This window comes from Gymnoscopelus braueri (genome assembly GCF_963280865.1).
Source record: "Gymnoscopelus braueri genome assembly, chromosome: 10".
Lineage (NCBI taxonomy): Eukaryota > Metazoa > Chordata > Actinopteri > Myctophiformes > Myctophidae > Gymnoscopelus > Gymnoscopelus braueri.
The window spans coordinates 20,169,513-20,189,183 of record NC_137611.1 but is presented as its reverse complement, the minus strand read 5'-3'; the positions used below and the strand labels follow the sequence as shown (position 1 = coordinate 20,189,183).

At 42.5% G+C, this 19,671-nt stretch overlaps 1 protein-coding gene across 3 annotated transcripts in view; it reads left to right on the top strand.

The window, feature by feature from the left end:
• Positions 1 to 1,099: 1,099 nt before the first annotated feature.
• The window catches only part of LOC308094265 (abl interactor 1-like), a 58,069-nt gene continuing 39,497 nt past the window's right edge, over positions 1,100 to 19,671 (top strand). For all 3 annotated transcript variants that reach the window (XM_080440808.1, XM_080440807.1, XM_080440806.1), the window contains exons 1-2: positions 1,100 to 1,293; positions 12,766 to 12,933. In XM_080440808.1, coding sequence (XP_080296934.1) covers positions 1,177 to 1,293; positions 12,766 to 12,933 — 285 coding nt within the window. In that variant the 5' untranslated portion in view covers positions 1,100 to 1,176. The remainder of the gene's footprint in view (positions 1,294 to 12,765; positions 12,934 to 19,671) is intronic.

Below are 19,671 nucleotides of genomic sequence, written 5' to 3'. Positions count from 1 at the left end.
CCACCAGCTGAAAAACTATCAGAAATGTTGCCAACTGTGTATAAACATTCTATTGTTGTTGTAGCCATGGATCAAGACTATCATAGTATTTCATCGATTTTGACGTTTGCATATCTATGATAGATACGAAAGTAAAAGTCAGACTCGATAGAAATACATCTATGATAGTCTTGATCCAAGGCTAACATTGTTGTATCAAGAATTGCCATTTGTAAACTATTTAATAGCAGCAGCAGCACTCCAAGCTGACACAGGGGGGCGCTATTCGTTCATCTCAAAATGTTGATACTCTGTCGCCCGAGGGGATCGCTCGCCTTTGACATATTTTGACACTTGCTTTGGCAATGTGAACGTATGTTTTCTCATAAAGCTCCTTTGAATTGAATAGGATAGCTCGCCAAAAATAAACAGATCTATAAGCTAATAATCAAGATCTGTACTGTAAGCTTGTAGATCTGTTTATTTTTGGCGAGCGAGGCTTGAACAGTGGTGGAAAAGTAAGTACATTTACTACTGTAGTATTTCCAATTTTCAGTACTTTTACTTCTACTCCACTACATCTCAGAGGCACATATTATACTTTTACTCCATAACAATTATTTGAAAACTTTTACTAGTAACTTTGTAGATTTTGATTATTATTACAAAACATACATTAAACCACTTCAGCCCTATACCTTTCGGCCATTTGAAAATAGCCGATCTGCAAGCTCACAATATGTCGCGAGCTTGTGGATCTGCTATTTTTAAAGGAAAGGATTTGAAAAGTTGTGAAATAGGACATTCTGCATAATGACATTCTACATTTGGTTCTTTAAGTACATTTTGATACCAATACTTTTGTACTTTTATTCAAGTACATTTTAAAATCTGGACTTTTACTTGTAACAGAGTGTTTCTACATTGCAGTATTGCTACTTTTTTTTAAGTAAACAAAATTGAGGAAAAAAAAAAAAATTACACTAGTGGGCTTGAACAATGTCTGCCACGCTACAACAGCGGCCCCTAGCGGCGCCAGGCTAGGGGGGGAGCCCCCATTCTCACCACACCAAAGCACCAGCGCCTCCTCGCCTCAGTGAAAGGATAGGGAGGAGAGAGAGAGCATTGAAAGGACAGGGAGGAGAGAGAGAGAGAGAGAGAGAGAGAGAGGCAGGCGAACAGAACAGGGATGTTAAGATGGCAGAGCTACAAATGCTACTAGAGGAAGAAATTCCGGCCGGCAAACGAGCTCTCGTGGAAAGCTACCAGAACCTGTCGAAGGTCGCGGAATACTGTGAAAACAATTATGTCCAGGTAAAAGAAATAACATGTTTTTGGGGGGTTGGAAAATGTAACCCGGTGTTGTGTCTCTGTTCGTCGTCGTACGTGCGACGCTACAGTGGAGAAATCACAGGGACAGGAAATGCTGGGGACCCTCAAACCGCTTCATGGAAACGGGTCGTTTTCCCACTTTAATGTCATTTTGCTACTATAATGGCTGTATAGTCGTGTATAATGTTGAAGTTTTCGAGCCGCAAGGCAGCGTTGGACGGTTATATTTCGTCCCCCCGGTGCGGCGTGGCGTTCACACCCGTGTTTAGCTTCACATTTCACGGGGGCTATTCTGTGGCAATCTACAAAGCTCTGTATTTGGGGGGCTGAATACAAGAACGCTCGCCCCAAAACCCGCTCGCCCCGGGTCAAATCCGGCGACCTCAGAACGGTATACCTAAATGTAACCTCAGTAAAAACTATGCTTAAATAAAACCTAACCTTATTTCTAAACGTAACCTCAGTATAACTATCGCAAAACCTAAAACCTTATTCCTAAACTCAAACTCAGTAAAACTATGCCTAACCCTAAACTTATACCTAAACTTAACCTCAGTAAAACGAATACAAGAATGCAAGAACCGCTGGGGGCGAGCGGTCCGAGAAAGAAAGTGGGGGCGACTGTGTTTTGGGGCGAGTGTTCCAGTTACCGGGGGGGCAACAGGGAGGGTGTGTCGTTGTTATGACCCAGTGGTATGTCACTGTGTGACTGCATGCAACCGCTTTGATAGGTGCTGCTTGTGTATAGGATAATGTTAGTCCTAAGAAATTAAAATGTAAACAAATGCCGTGTTTCTAGACTGATTTATAGTGTAACATGGTATTATGTATTAATTATGTATAGACATGCAGCCGGTACGTGTGTTTTTTAGGCCACATGGTGTGTTATCATCATCGTGGAAATTATGTCTTCTTCGTCGGTGCCTCACATTTGGAGAACCATATTGATTTTGTTTTTATCAGCACAGACATAATAGATAAATAAACACTAATAGTGTTTGTACATGTAATTACTAGGCTGTGCACGGATTTGTGTAGCCTACCATGCAGGAGTTTACACGTGCCTACTGTCTGAGCAGAATCACAGTGTGGCTGCCTGGCTGTAGTATGCAGCTATTACTATACTATAACTCTGCCTGTTCAGTCAGTGCTCATTTCCATGTAATCAAATGCACAGTTCATGTACTTGTAAGCTTCTTTTTTTTGCATAGACAAGATTCAGTAGTGAAATCAGTGTTAGTCAAAAGATAAGTCTAGAGATGGTTGAAAATAGGTCCTATAATTTCTGTGGGGCATAGAAATGCACAATGCAAGTGAAGTATTATTGGGTGAGAGAGTTGGCCCACCCACCCAGCGGTTTGAGGAGTAGTGTGACTGTTTGTGAGCTCAGCTGTTCTACTGTGACAGACAGACAGACAGACAGACAGACAGACAGACAGACAGACAGACAGACAGACAGACAGACACACACACACACACACACACACACACACACACACACACACACACACACACACACACACACACACACACACACACACACACACACACACACACACACACACACACACACCAGGGACTCCTTCGTGCTCCCGTGTGGCAGCGATGCGGATGTGACACTTTGATGTTGAGTGTGTTGCAGAGAATGCCTAGAGTTACATTGTAATTGCATGCCATGATGCTGCTTAGCCCTATTCACGCACACACACACACACACGCGCGCGCGCGCACACACACACACACACACACACACACACACACACACACACACACACACACACACACACACACACACACACACACACACACACACACACACACACACACACACACACACACACACACACACACACACACACACACACAGAACAGAGACAGAGATCAGGATAGTTTTCAGCCTGAGATCATTAGTTAACCAGAGAGAGCCCTGCATGTGAGAATGAAAAAAATAAGGATAATTTCAAGTTATTTATATACTTTCTCCGGGCTGTATTTCAGGTCTCGCATCATGATACCTCACAGTCATCACAAATCCTATTTAGAACTACAATATTGTGCCGTTTTCTAGGACATGCTCAGCTATTGGTTTCACTCTTTTACTGAGAGGTAAAACTGCATTCCTCGAGAACCAGGTGGCTGCTGTATTGGTTTTCAATGTCCCCATGAGAAAGGATTAAACACATTTCTGTAATCTGGATTATTGTCTGTGTATTGGATGGTGAGTTTTGCCGGCATGTTTCAGAAGAACATGACATTTTAGTGTCAACCCTCCCAATGCAGACACTCTAATAACAGAGGTAATGCATGACTAGGATAAGGATACAAATATATATTGATTCTGATTAGCGTTAGCTCACAGGCCACCAATTCGATGACTGCCTTAAACTTGAACTGAACTCAACTTGAATGTATTTGTACACTGTTAACCACTGTTGCAGTCATCTGCAAATTAGACATGATAGAACAAGATCAACTGCTGTGTGAGTGATCAAGCATCGAATAAGTAAGTAAGTCGGAGTGGCTTAGTGTCGGTATCAGCCCAGTGAACTTGATTGCCGGTGTCTATCTCTTTTTCAATACACTAGATCACATAATATCCTTCAGAACCAAAGTGCATATATGTATTCTCAAATGTTGTGCTACATTGATTGAATGCAGCAAGGATGAGACTCACAGCAACTATGGGCCAAAAAAAATCAATGACACTTTCATCAGTGAAGGTTTGACGACCGATTGACAGCTATCAGTCACAGCTTTTGGCACAGTTACCCATCCACTTCATCTTGACATCTTTTTACGGCCCAGACTCGAGGCAAGTCACAACAACATGAAGGACAATTGAACACATGAAATGAACCCTTGGGTACCGTTAGTGGAGCCTACACTCTTCCTCAAAATGTCCATTAGAATCAGCGGCAATTGAAAAGTTTTGGCAAGATAATAACCCATCCGACCTATAATGAGCACTACACGGCAGTGCCTGGGGAGCAGTTAGGGGTTAAAGTGTCTTGCTCAGGTACACATAGAGCAGACCTTCTGTTTCCCAGGTGGCCTCTCTATCCATTCAGCTATGGCCGCCCCATATACAGTATATAATATGAAGATATGGCCATGTGGCCCATCAGTTACCTTGATTTGAGCTTTGACCACATTATCTACTAAGGGCTACAACGAATAATTTATGTATAGATGAATGATCAATCTATTTGTCAATGCAGCAAACATGGCAACCATGTTTTACATAGATTCCTTCTGTTGGGAGATCGCTCACGACGACAGTTTGTGTTTAGGTATGTGATAAATGATGATGCACTGTATTGAGTCATTGCAGAGTGACTCACACTGACAGCCTCATTACTATAGTATTTGCACAATGAGGCTCAACTAAAGAGCTTTTTGCAAAAATCGAGCATATGTTTCTCCCAGATTGAACCTAATTATTTTCTCGAAGTAGTACGTTTTTTTGGGGTCTTTTCCGAGCCTTTATTCGAATCGACCCAGGGACTTGCTGTCAGGTATTAGAGCCTATTTGGTACTGTATACGCCTTAACCACTTGGCTATTGGGTCGCCCAACGTAGAAAGTCTTTAGAAAGCCTATCATGTTGGACATATGCAGCCATTTCAACAACACATTCACAACATTGTCATAACTCTGTTATAAACAGAGATTATATTGGTTAGCTTAGTTAGTAGGTTAATGTGAGGAACGGATACCCTCATACTGTGTTCAGATCAAATCAGTCCAACACGAGCTTCCACCAGAGGCGATTGTGTAGTGGAACCAAAGATGGTACTTTGGTGCAACACGGTTCTACAGAATGTGGCTTATCAGCTTTCATTATCAGAGCTCCAACCAATTTTTTTAATTGGATAGTACAGTGGAAGAGTGACAGGAAACAGGAGAGAGAGACGGGGAATGACACGCAGCAAAGGTCGTCGGGCTCGGGAATCAAACCTGCGACTCGCTGTCAGGCTGCAGAGCCTATGTGCTCCAACCCATTTGAACACAACACCCAGCTGCATGAGACAATGTTCTACTTGAACCAGTTTTAATAGCTAAAGTCGTTGCTAAAAATCAGACCAAGCAAGCAAGCAAGCATGTGATCATTAAAGAGAGCATACCATTATGTTTCTGATGATGATTTTATTTTATTTTATGAATGTAATATTTTGTATTGTATTCACATGGCTGTAGTGTAAACCTGTTTGGCAGTGCTGTAGCTATTTCCTATCCTGGCATACAGATGAAATGTAGCTTTTTAGCTAATTCTGGAACACTTATCGAAGAGTCCATCGCATCCACAACGCATTGTGAGCTTTTAGATCGGCTATGTTCGGCGTGCGAGACACTGTCATACAATGGACTACGAGTTAACAGAGAGAAATTGCAGCAGTCCGAGTTACCCTTTAGGTGAGATTGAATCTGTATGCGACCAGTAGACACACTCAATAGATCTAATCCCAGACATTGTTGTGTACAGCCTGTATTGTACTGTGATGACGATTGGCAGGCTGGGTCTATTGGGTAGCTGTAACATCATAGGTTTGAGTTTGACTCTCTATGACCAGCAACAATCCATTAAAAGCCATGCGTAGTGTCAATGTGCAGTCAGTGTAGTCCAATAAAAAAATGTCTGTACTATAATAGGTACATACACCAGACTCTTAGTATTTGTAGGCCTACTAACTGACTCTTAGTTTATTTTAGGTTAACCCATTAAGACCTGGAACAGTTGTCATTTTTAGATTTGAGCTAAAAAGCATTATTTTACACTTTGGGCTATTCAAAAATAGCAGATATACAAGCTCATAGCGCGGCACCGAGTGCCGCGCTATGAGCTTGTAGATCTGCTATTTTTGAAAAATCGTGAAAATGTGTGCAAATCTTTGAAATATATATATTTTTAAAGCGAACATTTTTAACTCAAATCTTTGCTTCTGGGGGTCCCTGGAACGAAATATTTTGATGGGGGTCTGCGCCAAATACATATAATTTTGGGGGTCCTTGACATGAAAAATATTGAGCACCACTGATATAGAAACATAAGTTTTTCAGAATACTGTTGAGATTTAGGAGACATGTAGAATCGGCTTCAGGTCTTAATGGGTTAAGCTGTTGTGTTCTGAGATAGTAAGTAGTAGCCTTGGGAAGCAACCGTTCACAAGCCTTATGCTGTTTTCATAGCGTGAGGCAGCTTGATGTACAACACTTTGTATATGTCGCAGGTACTTTACCCCGATTCCAACCCTTGATGCTGAATGCCAAGCAGGGGGATTGGGTACAATTTTTACGGTCTTTGACATGAAAACATCTGATCTACAAGCTCACAGAAAGCTTGTAGATCTGCCCTTTTCACTATTTTTGAAAACGGATTATTGCACTCCTATTTGAATCAGACCCTCTGTCACTGGAAGACGGTGGGTCTGATCACGTGAGACCACTCTCAGCGTACTGTTCACATCTCATCCTCTTCAATATTGATTTTCACACACTATAGGTTCAGTTTCCATGGCAATAGTCAGAACCCACTGTTTCTCTCATGATATAAAACACATTCATGAGTGGGATATGAGGACGCGTGCAAACAGCTTGTCCCGAATAAGACCTCAGCCATGATATGAGTAATTTCATGAAACGCTGTGTGACTTTTTAAGTGCACTACACTTGGCAAACGTTTAACAGTATTAGACAGAATGAGGTTTGGGTTGGCATCACTCATCATACTGATGCGCTGTAGACATTTTAAATGAAATGTCCTTCCGCATGCAAAGTAAGAATTGGTCCTGGGTTAGGGCTGTCACAATCGTGAGATTTAACTTAATTGATTAATTGTCATATTTTATGCGGACATTAGGCTAAATATCAGAAGTTTAAGGAATGTCTAGGCAAGTAGGCATCCAACATTTTGTTTCCCTCAAGGACAGCTGAGAATGGAGCCTGCATACAAAACCAGTTTGCTGCATGGAGTCATTGAACTATCAATGGATTGGTTAGGCCAGTGTGTGTGTGTGTGTGTGTGTGTGTGTTCGTTTTTTTTGGGGGGGGGGAGGCCGGGAGGGTATGATTATGTAATCATAAATCACACAAATTTGTCATGGCTGTTGACCCTGCCCCCAAATCCCCCTTTTGCTCACATGATGCCCCTCTGACTTCTTTCATGACTCAGGGCTTTGTCAATATACACAATAAACACATAGCACACACTATCACACTTTTATAATACCCAGTAATTGCTTTATTTTGGGATGAATAGCTGAGTTTCAGTTATCTCAAAAAACGTATGGAGGAAAAAAAAGATTGCAAGTGAAATCTTATGAAAGCCATTTTAAGCCTATTACAACGCATATAAAAGGGAGAGAGAGGAAATGAATTAACAAGAGAAATCCATAATGAAGATATATTAATTTCTTACCCTGGACTTTAGATGGTAGATAATGTTCAGACCACTTTAATTAGGCTAGATTGATTCAGCTGGAAGTCACACTTCTCCTTTAATCACAGTACTGCTGATCACTGCTCTTGCTCTGTGTTAAAGATAGCTGTGTGTGTGTGTGTGTGTGTGTGTGTGTGTGTGTGTGTGTGTGTGTGTGTGTGTGTGTGTGTGTGTGTGTGTGTGTGTGTGTGTGTGTGTGTGTGTGTGTCTGTGTGTGCGCGTGCGCGTGCGTGTGTGTGTGTGTGTGAATGAGTGAGTGGAGGATGATTACAATCAGTGGCTATTTTATTAGGTACAAGTATGAGGAAGGTGTCCCAGTCACCTCTCTCATTAAGAGGGCGACTGCCTGGATGTTTGTTTATTTATTGTCCACGCCAGGCCGACGGCATGGCCGAGACTATGTTTTGCACCTTGCCTGTCCCTCCGTCCGTCCGTCCGTGTGTGTGTGTGTGTGTGTGTGTGCGCGCGTGTGTCCGTCTGTGAACAGCAAATCTCCGGCACCGTTGGCTTGATCGCAGCAAAATTGTGCACATACACTCCCTGGATGCCAGAGCAGAACCTCTGCCCCAAATGTTTCACATGGGCCTGTTAGTGCCACCAGGAGGCCGATGTTTGCTAAACACATTGTTTGACAGTACTTCTACAGATTGTGTCCAAATATCACGCAAATCGGTACACAGTATCTCTATAGTCATTAAATTAAACTTTCCGATTAAATTAAATCCATCCCGATTGGCTAAGATTGGCTTCCGAAGTTTGTGCTTCGTTTTGAACAAAATTCCTCAAATCATGAACACATCGTGCGATTTCCGTGAAATTGCATGCATGCTGAACATTCCTAATGCATTTGACATGCATTAGGCCATGATCCTCCATTTGATACATTATTATTATTATTAGTTTTTTTTTATTTTATAAAAAAAAAGAAATTGGGACACAATCTACACTGTAAAATACACAGTGTTAATTTAAGTCCATTTGGTTGCAATCGTACACTCGGAGTTACAGACTCATAAGGGTCAGTTTGGTTCATAACTATTAATCATTTTGCTGGAGAAAGCCCTGGAACCCCCTCAAGGACACCTGGGGGTCCCTGGACCCCACCAGTGCTGTATCCGCGATGCTGTAACCACCCTGTCTAGGACCAACAATCATACCATGTTCATAGTCGCATCACCTGCTCATCCTCATCATGTTGGTGGAACTATAACTGGACCCCTTGGCCATTTCTGTATACAATACTTTATATACTGAGTTGCAGCCACATCACTCTCTGTTTGGAGGAGTAGGTTGTTTGCATTATGAATGAGTGTACCTATTAAAGAGGCCACTGAGTATGTTGGTAATTATCCCCAGCAGGCCGTAACGGCCGAAGGCGAGGAATTATGTATTCGCTCTTGTGAGTCTGTCTGTGAACAGCTAATCTTGGTCACCGCAGGACTGATCGGCATGAAACTTTGCATGCAGTACGCCAAGTAAGAACCTCCAGCCCAAATGTTTCAAAATACATTTTGTGCTACTGCTCCTACAGATTTAGTCTAAAACTCAAACAAAGTGGTACACCTTATTTCTATAGTCACGTGATCAAGATTTATCTGTCTCATATTTCAGATTCCATTCCGATTGGCTACGATTGCCTTTCGACATTTGCAGGGAGGGCCCGTTTTGCACAAAATGTCACAAACGCAGTGTCCGATTGGTGTGAAACTTTGCACGCACACTCCCAGTAGGCCAAGTAAGCTCTGACACCCCAAATGTTTAAAATGGTCGCAAGTTCGCAACACAGTCCAGGGCAGGCAACCCGAACAGGAGCGCACTTTTCTTGTTGAGAATGTGATTTTCCAAGCATTTTAGTAGAGTTTGATTCTGTATTTTTGTGATGTGTGGTGTATGTGTGTGTGTGTGTGTGTGTGTGTGTGTGTGTGTGTGTGTGTGTGTGTGTGTGTGTGTGTGTGTGTGTGTGTGTGTGTGTGTGTTCGCGTGTGCATGTGCATGTGCATGTGCATGTGCTATGTAAATCTGGAGTAGTGGTACCAGTCTGTAGGATATTGCTGAGTGGTTCCTGCATTGCGCTTAGCAAATTCACCCGAGGGCACACATGTTTAAGTTTTGAAATCTGTAATTGGGTTAAATTGTGCAGCTAATTGACACACTCTGCTAAAGTGTGTGTGTGTGTGTGTGTGTGTGTGTGTGTGTGTGTGTGTGTGCGTGTGCGTGTGCGCGTGCGTGTGCGTGTAACGCCGGAGTTATGTAAGTGATAAGATAATAAAATTATAAATAATATCACAGGCCAATGGGTTTAGTCAATTCTGGTTTCTGTGATATGCTGCCAGAATCTAATTCCCCTCCATCTCAATCTGATATATGAGAGACTCTTTCCAATTTCCCTCTTTCCTTTTTTTTTGTGTGTCTGAGAGAGAGAGAGAAAGAGAGAGTATGATTGTGTGAAAAGTCTATGCCAGTGATAATGCATCATTCACCATGCAATCGCTTTTTAGGCCTGGCCTGTATTGTATGGCCCCCAAGTAAGGGTCTCCTTGTATGAAGGAGAGGACCTCTAAAAACAACACGAAATGACTGTAATAATGAATAAGCCATTTGCAGTAACACTGCAATACTCTGCTTACCTTAACAGTGTGGAAAAGTAATTTATATGTTTATTTTTATTTAGTTTTTTCAGTAAAAACACTCATACAACTCAGTACAACATTCATACAGTATATCGTATATCTCATATCATGGTCAAGTAGGTTCACAATCACAAAAATATCCAGACTTCAGCATTAATAATGAGGACGGAGGTTTCATTATACAGCAATAGGGAATATACTTATCATTTATTTTATACCGTTTGTTTATTTCTCATATTTCAACATGAAAAATTACAGGATTCAAAATTAGAGTGAAAATGTGAGTCCTATTATTGCCTGAAAACCTCAGCCTTTCCATATGCAACACATTCATCAACTCTCTTATCCAGATCTCATACGTTGGTACATACTGTAGTCTAACTTCCAGTAAAGGAGAAGTGTGGAAAAGTTAAGTTAAGTGAAGCTAATGTTTGTTTCTTGAAAGTTCACCGGCACTCTGAAAAGTCAGTGGACAAGAGATAATATACTATCATGCCCTTCAAAACAAACAATAGCCCCTTTACAGATTCTGCATGTTACACAGATATTAGTCTAAGACAGACTACTCTTCCACAGTCTTTGAATGCTACAGAGAGCCTGTACGTCCGCCTCCTAAAAGTCCCTGCACAGGAAGCTGTCATCTGTTTGTCATTTCTCTTCAGGAATTTTCTTAATGTCCATTTCTGCCTAAGCAGTGACCTAGATAGGCTTGGACTAATTTGAGTTACAGTTCAATTCAATTCAATTCAAATTTATTAAAGTGTCAAATCACAACAAGTTGTCTCAAGACACTTTACCAGGGCCGCAGGAAGGGGTGTGCGAACTGTGCGGCCGCACAGGGCCGCTTGGGGGAGCCCCGCAAAAAAAAGAAAAAAAACCTTTTTTTCTTCTTTTTTTTTTTAATGAACAGAATCACATTTATTAAGAGTTATAAAAAGAAATAACCGCAAATAACCACCAAAAACTCGGAAATATTCGCCCAAAACCGCAAAAAAATCACGCGCGCGCCTGTGCGAAGTCGTGTCCCGCATTTCTCCCAGACGGCTCTGCACTTTACATGTAGAGAAGAGACCCGACAATCCCACCCTGAGCAGTTGGACTTACTTAGGCGAGTGCGAAGGCGAAACGGAAGTGGGGGGGGGGGGGGATCATCAACTTCCGACGGCCGTTAGGCAGAAGTATTTAAAAAATGTGTGAGCCAACAGTCAGTCTCGAGAGACTACTGAGATATTGCATGTTGAATGTCAACTTAATTATTTTTTAATACATTAGTTACTTGGATTGGAACTCAACATACACTGTTTGCAAGCTGTAAATGTAAGGTTATTAAAAGCATCCTGAAACAGATGGTTCCTGCAGTTGGCATATGGAATTGGCCTCCTATGGAATGCCCCCAGTATTCTTGGATGCCGGCCGACCTCCCACAATGCACCTGTCCCACATTATCCATCTGAGTCATCGGGAAAAAAATCATTGTTGTCTAAATCCCCAGGCTGCTTTGCATTCCAAAAAGTCCTTCCCTCTGAGTCGGATGAACTCTGGGTCATTCACAGGTCTAATGGGGACATGTGGCTGGACAGAGTGCCCTGGCAATATATCAGATTCTCCAGTATGATATAATGATTTTAATAAACAATATGAAACATTTCATATTTGAGGCGCTTATATTGCCTCCAAATATGGAGGGATGGTCGATCTGAGATTATGGATTCCCAAAACGTGAAAAGTATTCACAAACCAAAAAATAGTAATAATATTCATTCACAATATGTGAAAAGCATTTGGGGATTTGCTTCCTTTGCCTGCTGGCAGTGTGCACAAGAAATTTGGCTGATTGGTCCAGTGGTATGCCAAACTGACAGACAGACACAAACACGCACACGCACACACACACACACACACACACACACACACACACACACACAGATCCTCTTCTAGACAGCTTGTCTTCAGGTCAGGAACCACGCCACAAAAAGTGACGCTATCAAGACCATATTGAATATTGATGTTTGATATCGATAAATATTGTGACATAATTTTTATATTTCATATCAACTGGCTAAATAAAATATTCAATCAGAGAAGAGACCTTGATTTTCCTCAAAAAGAGCTACTTGACATTCACACAGCACTTGCAGAGGATGTTAACGACGGGGTTGGTTTGACATCATTAAAGGAACCTTAACATTTTAAGAGAATGTATTGTAATCACACAAATGGCCGTGAAGGAAGTAAAAAGTGAATAATTTGGTATAATTTGCATGATAAACAGCCACAACATAAATATGCTGTACCTCTCCTCCATCTCAAACATGTACCCATACTCACCTATCCCTATCCCTCTCATCTCTTCTCCACTCTCCTCTCCTCTCCTCTCCTCTCCTGTCAGGCCCAGGACAAGAGGAAAGCCCTGGAAGAGACCAAGGCCTATACGACCCAGTCTCTGGCCAGCGTGGCATACCAGATCAATGCCTTAGCCAACAATGTACTGCAGCTACTCGACATCCAGGCCTCGCAGCTACGACGCATGGAGTCCTCCATCAACCACATCTCCCAGGTACGCATACTGTGCCAAAGATACTTTGAGAGAAATGTACCTGTAAAAAGGTACCTCCATACACGTGGGACTGGCGGAAAGCTTTCCGTGAATTATCAGCAAATGTATCAGTATTGTTGACAGATATCTAAAAAATTATAGAATTGTCGTATCATTCAACAGTATAAGGGACATTTATTCATCAATCGTCTGCTCTTTACGTCTCTGTTTTTTTGGAATTCACTAAGTGTCAGTTTATGTAATTTAGATAACTGTGTAAAAAGTTTTAAAAGGTTTATTTGAGTTGATACAAGCACTTTGGTTTGTTTATGACAGATTCAAATAATAGCCAAGTAAGTGCACACAAGCACACACATACATAACTGCGTTAAATCACACAGATGCACACTGTGCATACTGTAACTTGTGTCTCAATGCCGAACCACATATTTGCAAGTTGTGATGACATAGGGACACATAGCAGGGACATGGTTTTGCCAACACCCCCACCCCCCCCTTCCCCTACACACACAAACACACACACACACACACACACACACACACACACACACACACACACACACACACACACACACACACACACACACACACACACACACACACACACACACACACACACACACACACACACACACACACACACACACACACACACACCCATCACCACCCTCACAACCCCATGCTGCCACTTGCTTCATCAGCATTCTCTAACACTCTCTCTCGCTTCTCTCTGTGCTGCGCCTGGCCACGCAGTGAGTCTGTCGGCGGCTGACCCCGTCCTCTATCGTACGTGCTTCATTAAGCCCTGTCAGGAATTAACTGAAACCCTGACACCAGCACTCTGCGTCTGGACTAGCATTCACCGCTAGCACGCCGCTCCGGTCAGCCTGAGCGGAGATGGAGTGATGTGGCTGCAGTAAAACGTCCGGCTGTAAAAGAGAGAGAGAGAGAGAGAGAGAGAGACTGCTAGCTATTGATCCTCAGGATAGTGAGGTCAATATATTTCCTTACTTAGATCTTACCCCTGGTGATGGTGCTAAATTACCCTGTTATTATCACACATTGAGTCAAATGGGTTTCTGTGCTTCAGTATTTCCTACCACTAATGACATGTTAGACTAGCAAAAGTGTATTTTATCAGTGTTTTAAGAGGGAAACATTAACCACATTACCCAAGTATCCCTATTCTGGGCATGTTATAATGGGTGCACATTTGGCAAAAATAGCTTATCTACAAGCTCTCAATGTGACTTGGATAGGCTATTTTAGGTGAGGATATGGTGTAAAGGGACAAAAGGAGAGGGCCTATAGACCCCTGTGGGACTGCGGTCAATGAAGTTGTTAGGGTTTAAGTGATTAAAAGGAGCCAGTTCCATTCTTCTTCTTTCGGCTATTTCCCGTTAGAGGTTGCCACCGTGGATTATCCATTTCCATCTCTTCCTGTTCTCTGCCTCTTCCTTACTCCAGCCACCTGCATGTCCTCTCTTCCCGGCGCCATAATCCTCCTCTTTGCCCTTCCTCTTCCTCTAGCAGCTCCATCTTCCACATTCTTCTCCCATTAATACCCATCATTCATCACTCCTCCGCAGTCTGCACATGTCCAAACCAACTCTCGACCTCGCCTCTCTTACTTTGCTTGCAAACCGCCCCACCTGTGCTATCTCTCTAATACACTCAGTCCTCCTAATCCTGTCCGTCCTCGGCACTCCCAGTGAAAATCTTAACACTCAACAGTACACCTCCAACCTCCAACTCCGCCCACTGCCTTTTCGTCAGTGCCACTGTCTCCAAACTGTACAAGCTCCTGAACAATACACGTGACAAAAAACATGAAACATGAAACTAATGTTTCAACTAAACATTGCTTTAGAATGAAAACATCTTAGTGTAGATGTAGCCTTACAAAGAATGGATTTGATTATTTCATTATTCTTTGACTGAGCCATAGACCAATGAGTTGCTTTTTAAGAAATGGTATCTTTAATAGGTGGCAGCCAGTCAAAGTGGTTGAGATCCGTGGAGATATGCTGCTTAGCGTAATATTGTGAAAGGTCATTACATCACTAATCCATGAGTCACCCCTCTTTCTGTCTGTCAGGGCTTATGCAAAATTGTGCTCATTTGCCAGAATTTGAGAAGGCTCAAATGGGCACTGTATGGTACCCAAATGGCACTGCTAGTCAGGATATTGCCCCAAATCCAAGTTTCCTCCTGTGATGGAGGCCCTGCTCTGAACCACCAGAGCAGGGCTCAAGTGTCCCAAGTGAATGTGTCTTTGTATTCTACTCCAGCGTCTTGTCAGTGTCATGGCAAATAAAAGGGAAGTGCTCAGTGGTGGAAAATGTACTCAAATGTTTTACTTAAGTAAAAGTATCAATACATGCAATTGAGAAGTACTCTGTTACAAGTAAAAGTCCGGAATTCAACATTTACTTGAGTAAAAGTACAAAAGTATTGGTATCAAAATGTACTTAAAGTACCAAAAGTAGAAAGTGCTTATTCTGCAGAATGTCCCATTTCATACATTTTCAAATGTATACACATCGTTTGAAACTACAATGTGTCGCATCACGACACATTGTGAGCTTATAGATTGTCTATTTTCAAATGGCTGAAACGCATATAGCCTAGGGCTGAAGTGGTTAATGTATTGTTTTGTAATAATAATCAAAATCTACAAAGTAACTATAGTAACTAAAGTTTTCAAATAATTGTTGTGGAGTAAAAGTATAATATTTTCCTCTGAGATGTAGTGGAGTAGAAGTAAAACTGAAAATTGGAAATACTCCAGTAAAGTCAAAATACCTCAAAATTGTGCTTAAGTACAGTACTTGAGTAAATGTACTTTCCACCACGGGAAGTGCTTCATTTTGATTGTACTGTGACACAAAACATTACAACACTAATCCATGAGTCACCACCCCTCCCTTCATCTCTAAGCACCACTGTGCTTGCACTATGATTCATCCATTCATTGTTTTATTTTTTATTTTTTTCATTTGTATGGTTGGTCTAAGTTGAGCTCTGAGTCCTCTCAGGTCAAGATAAACCTGTCCTAGCACACTTATGGACTGTAGACTGTGCTATATATACAGATATTATACTTGTGAGGATTTAGTCATAACCCCTGTCCTGTCAGATTATGTTTATGACGTTTTGGATTAGCCATCCTACTACAGTATAAATGGACTTAATAAGATTGTCTAACACTTGTTACTGGTTATATTGTAGACTTACTGCTACCCTTCCAATAAAGTGTCATGCTGGGGTGGCGCCTTTAATTCACGAGTCAAGAACCACACCTTTGAGAAAGGTTATTAAGGATGTTTATTGAATGAATAAGAATGGTGTGTGAGTGTGAGGGGGAGGGGTTGTAGGCTCCGGGAGGGTTTTTGCTGACCCAGGAGTCTTTGTCGTTTGCATCACCTGTACGGCTGCGTGGACGGTGACCCCCCCCAGCAGGAACCTGAGAGAGAGAGAGAGAGAGAGAGAGAGAGAGAGAGAGAGAGAGAGAGAGAGAGAGAGAGAGAGAGAGAGAGAGAGAGAGAGAGAGAGAGAGAGAGAGAGAGAGAGAGAGAGAGAGAGAGAGAGAGAGAGAGAGAGAGAGAGAGAGAGAGAGAGAGGGGAGCGGGGAAAAGAGAAACTATGGAGGTGAATGGGGTGGAGGAGGGATGCGAAAAGCATAGAGGCTTCTGGGTGGTTTTGGGCAGGGTATATGTGTGATGATGTGATGTGTGCAGGGCGGAGCAAATGTGTGGCTCTCCACCTCCTGAACATCTGTTGTCCCAACTCCATTTGAGAAAAAGTTAACATATTTCTGTTGTATTTTTGTTGTAACAACATAGTCCTAATAAGCTGCCTTTTCATTATAATAATTCTTATCACTCAAAATAGGCTCACTACTTGACGCTGATGCTTCCACTTAAATTGCTACGCTTGGCTAGGACGAACAGTAATGCATGGTGAATGTAAATGTGCAGTCTGACACTAGAATTTAGAAATGTCAGCAAAAGGATTATTGTGCACACAGTCAGATACATTACTGACTGACATAGTCTGACATACCGAATAGTGACATATTTTGTCCCGGAGAAGAAGTCATGGTTAACCACTGTGTCCAACTGTGAATCTCAGGTTACAGTTTGGTCCACATTAAACTCATGAATACAATGAAATATTAATTTTTGTGGGAATTCTCCCAGCCAAGGCGGCCGACAATACTTGCTATAAGGCCTTGGCTGTTAAAGCCCTGGGGGAAACCCTGCGGCCTGGCCAGCCCCCTGTTTTAGATGCTGCGCTGTCTGCCGCAGCAACGGTCCTCCATGCACCCCAAGAGAAATTGCTGTGAAATTGTATCACTACAGTTCCAGCCTTGCTCGGTGCAGATTCACTGAGCCAAAACCACAGCTCCAGCAGTTAACAAACATGCTGTCCTTCCCGCTCGACCATCTGTTCCTACACGCATACAGTAGAAGGCGTGAGTTTCAACCAGATGTTTGTTAATGTAAAGACATTACAAAAATTGGATGATGGAGAGACAGAGAGAGAGAGAGAGAGAGAGGGAGGGAAAAAAAGAGTGTGTAAACGTTAGACAACGGTTGCCATGTGGACGTTTTATGAAGACGGACTCACATAATACAGAACCTTGAGTCTGCCGCTCTCTCTCTCTCTCTCTCTCTCTCTCTCTCTCTCTCTCTCTCTCTCTGTTCGTATATATAAATGATTGATAGTTAGGAACCAAATGGACCCTTACGGTTCTGTAACTTTGAGAGTGTAAAAATGGTGCACATGGCTGAAAAGGATACATTCCTTTTTTGACGCTCTAAAGGCGGTTACACACCGGCGAATATGCGAATATACGCAAAATTCGGACTCGTTCCGAATAATTAAAAGACGCTTTTTTCGCTCCGCGAAACTGGTGTGGAAGCTTGCATTGACTTTATAAGGTTTAAAAAAAAACCGTATTATTCGCATGAAAAAAATCGCCCCGGTGTGTAAGGACCTTAAGAGTTAAATTAACTTAACTTAAATTAACTTTACTGTGTATATTGGGGTCCCAGAGATACAAATTGGCGGTCCGTGACCTAATGACCTAATGAGTCCTTGAAATTAAAAAAGGTTGAACCAATGTGGTTCACATTGGCTGCCTGTGATGATCCCCACCCTGGAAGGAAGTCTGCATTACGTATGTCTGATGCTAGAGATAAGTTTTCACTCGTGAGAGTCTATCACGTCACTCTCGGCCACTCTCCATAATCCGCCTCTCCTCTCTTTTCTTCTTTTATCCTACCATCTCTCATCTGTCGCTGCATCTCCCTCCTCCTCTCTCTCCTCTCTCAAGTTTTACTCGCCTATCTCTGACAGGAAATAGGCGGGTCTGTCTTTGTCAGTTCCCAGCTACAGCTAGGCGTGACCGTTTGGGTTTCCTCTCCTAAAAGTAAGGTCGGCGCTTGTTGTATATAGCTGCTGTATACACTGACTGCACACAATGTTTATATATATATCAAGTATATAAATATAGATATCATATATGTTACATGTGCGTGAGAAGCGTCAGATGTGAGCGTTTTGCACAGCGGCCCACACAGTGACACAGTGAGGCAGTGTCTCAGCCCCCAGAGCGAGACCAACTCTGGAGCTCTGGTGGTGGTTTGGGGCTGACAGAGCGAGCTGGCCTGCTTTGATGATTGACTGAAGTGTGACCTTATTGCTGAGGATTTCACACACACACACACACACACACAGACACACACACACACACACACACACACACACACACACACACACACACACACACACACACACAGAGAGACACTTCCAGACGCCCACTTCTTATTCCATTCGCCGTCTTTGTCCTTGTTGCCCTGAACAATCTCGTCCAAGAATTAAGGGCAACGTCAGAGCAATAGAATGGTTTCTGCTCAAGCGTGAATGTGCACCTCTTGTCCATCCCTATGGACACAAGTGTGACCTCATTGTCCAGAGCCTCGTTCGCCTGTCCTCTCTCATTCCTTCACCTCCTTTCATCCATCCAACCATATCCATCCATCCACCCATATCCATCCATCCATCCCTCCAAGTCCCATCTATCATTCATAAGTCTCTCCTGGGTGAAGGTCTGTCCGGCGGGTGGAGCCCGCTGTGAGCTGCTGTCATATCAGCCACCATGAGCGCGGTGATGAGATGAGATGGCGTTTAATTGAGTGTGGGTGGCAAGGAGTGCTCCATCAAATGCTCCCCAGGGCCTTTTTAAAGGCCCATAGGACAGATAGGGTGTTCAATAGCAGTTCAACCAATGTGGCCTAGAATGTAGAATGTAGGCCAAAGCCATGGTAGGAGTTAGTAGACTACACAATAAATGACAGTTGATTTAACTCATTTGCTCTCAATCTCTCAGTGCGCGCGTGTGTGCATGTGCATTTATCTGTATGTGTGTGTGCATGGATATGTACAATTATAAATATAATGCGTTAGTGTGTGGGAAGTATTTAAATGCAAATATAAACAATGGTCTGCACATGCTTCGAGGATGCGGTCTGGGATGCCGTCACAGCCCTTAAAGGAATAGTTCACCCCTAAAATGTTTTTTTTCCTATCGATTAGTCTTTTGATTTTGAATAACAGACTTTCACTTCATTGTGTTATTGATACTTTTACTTAAGTAAAACATGTGAGTACTTTTGCCACTACTGGTTTGGGGTTTGCTGTTAGTCTCAAACCAGTGCGAAGAAGGTGCTC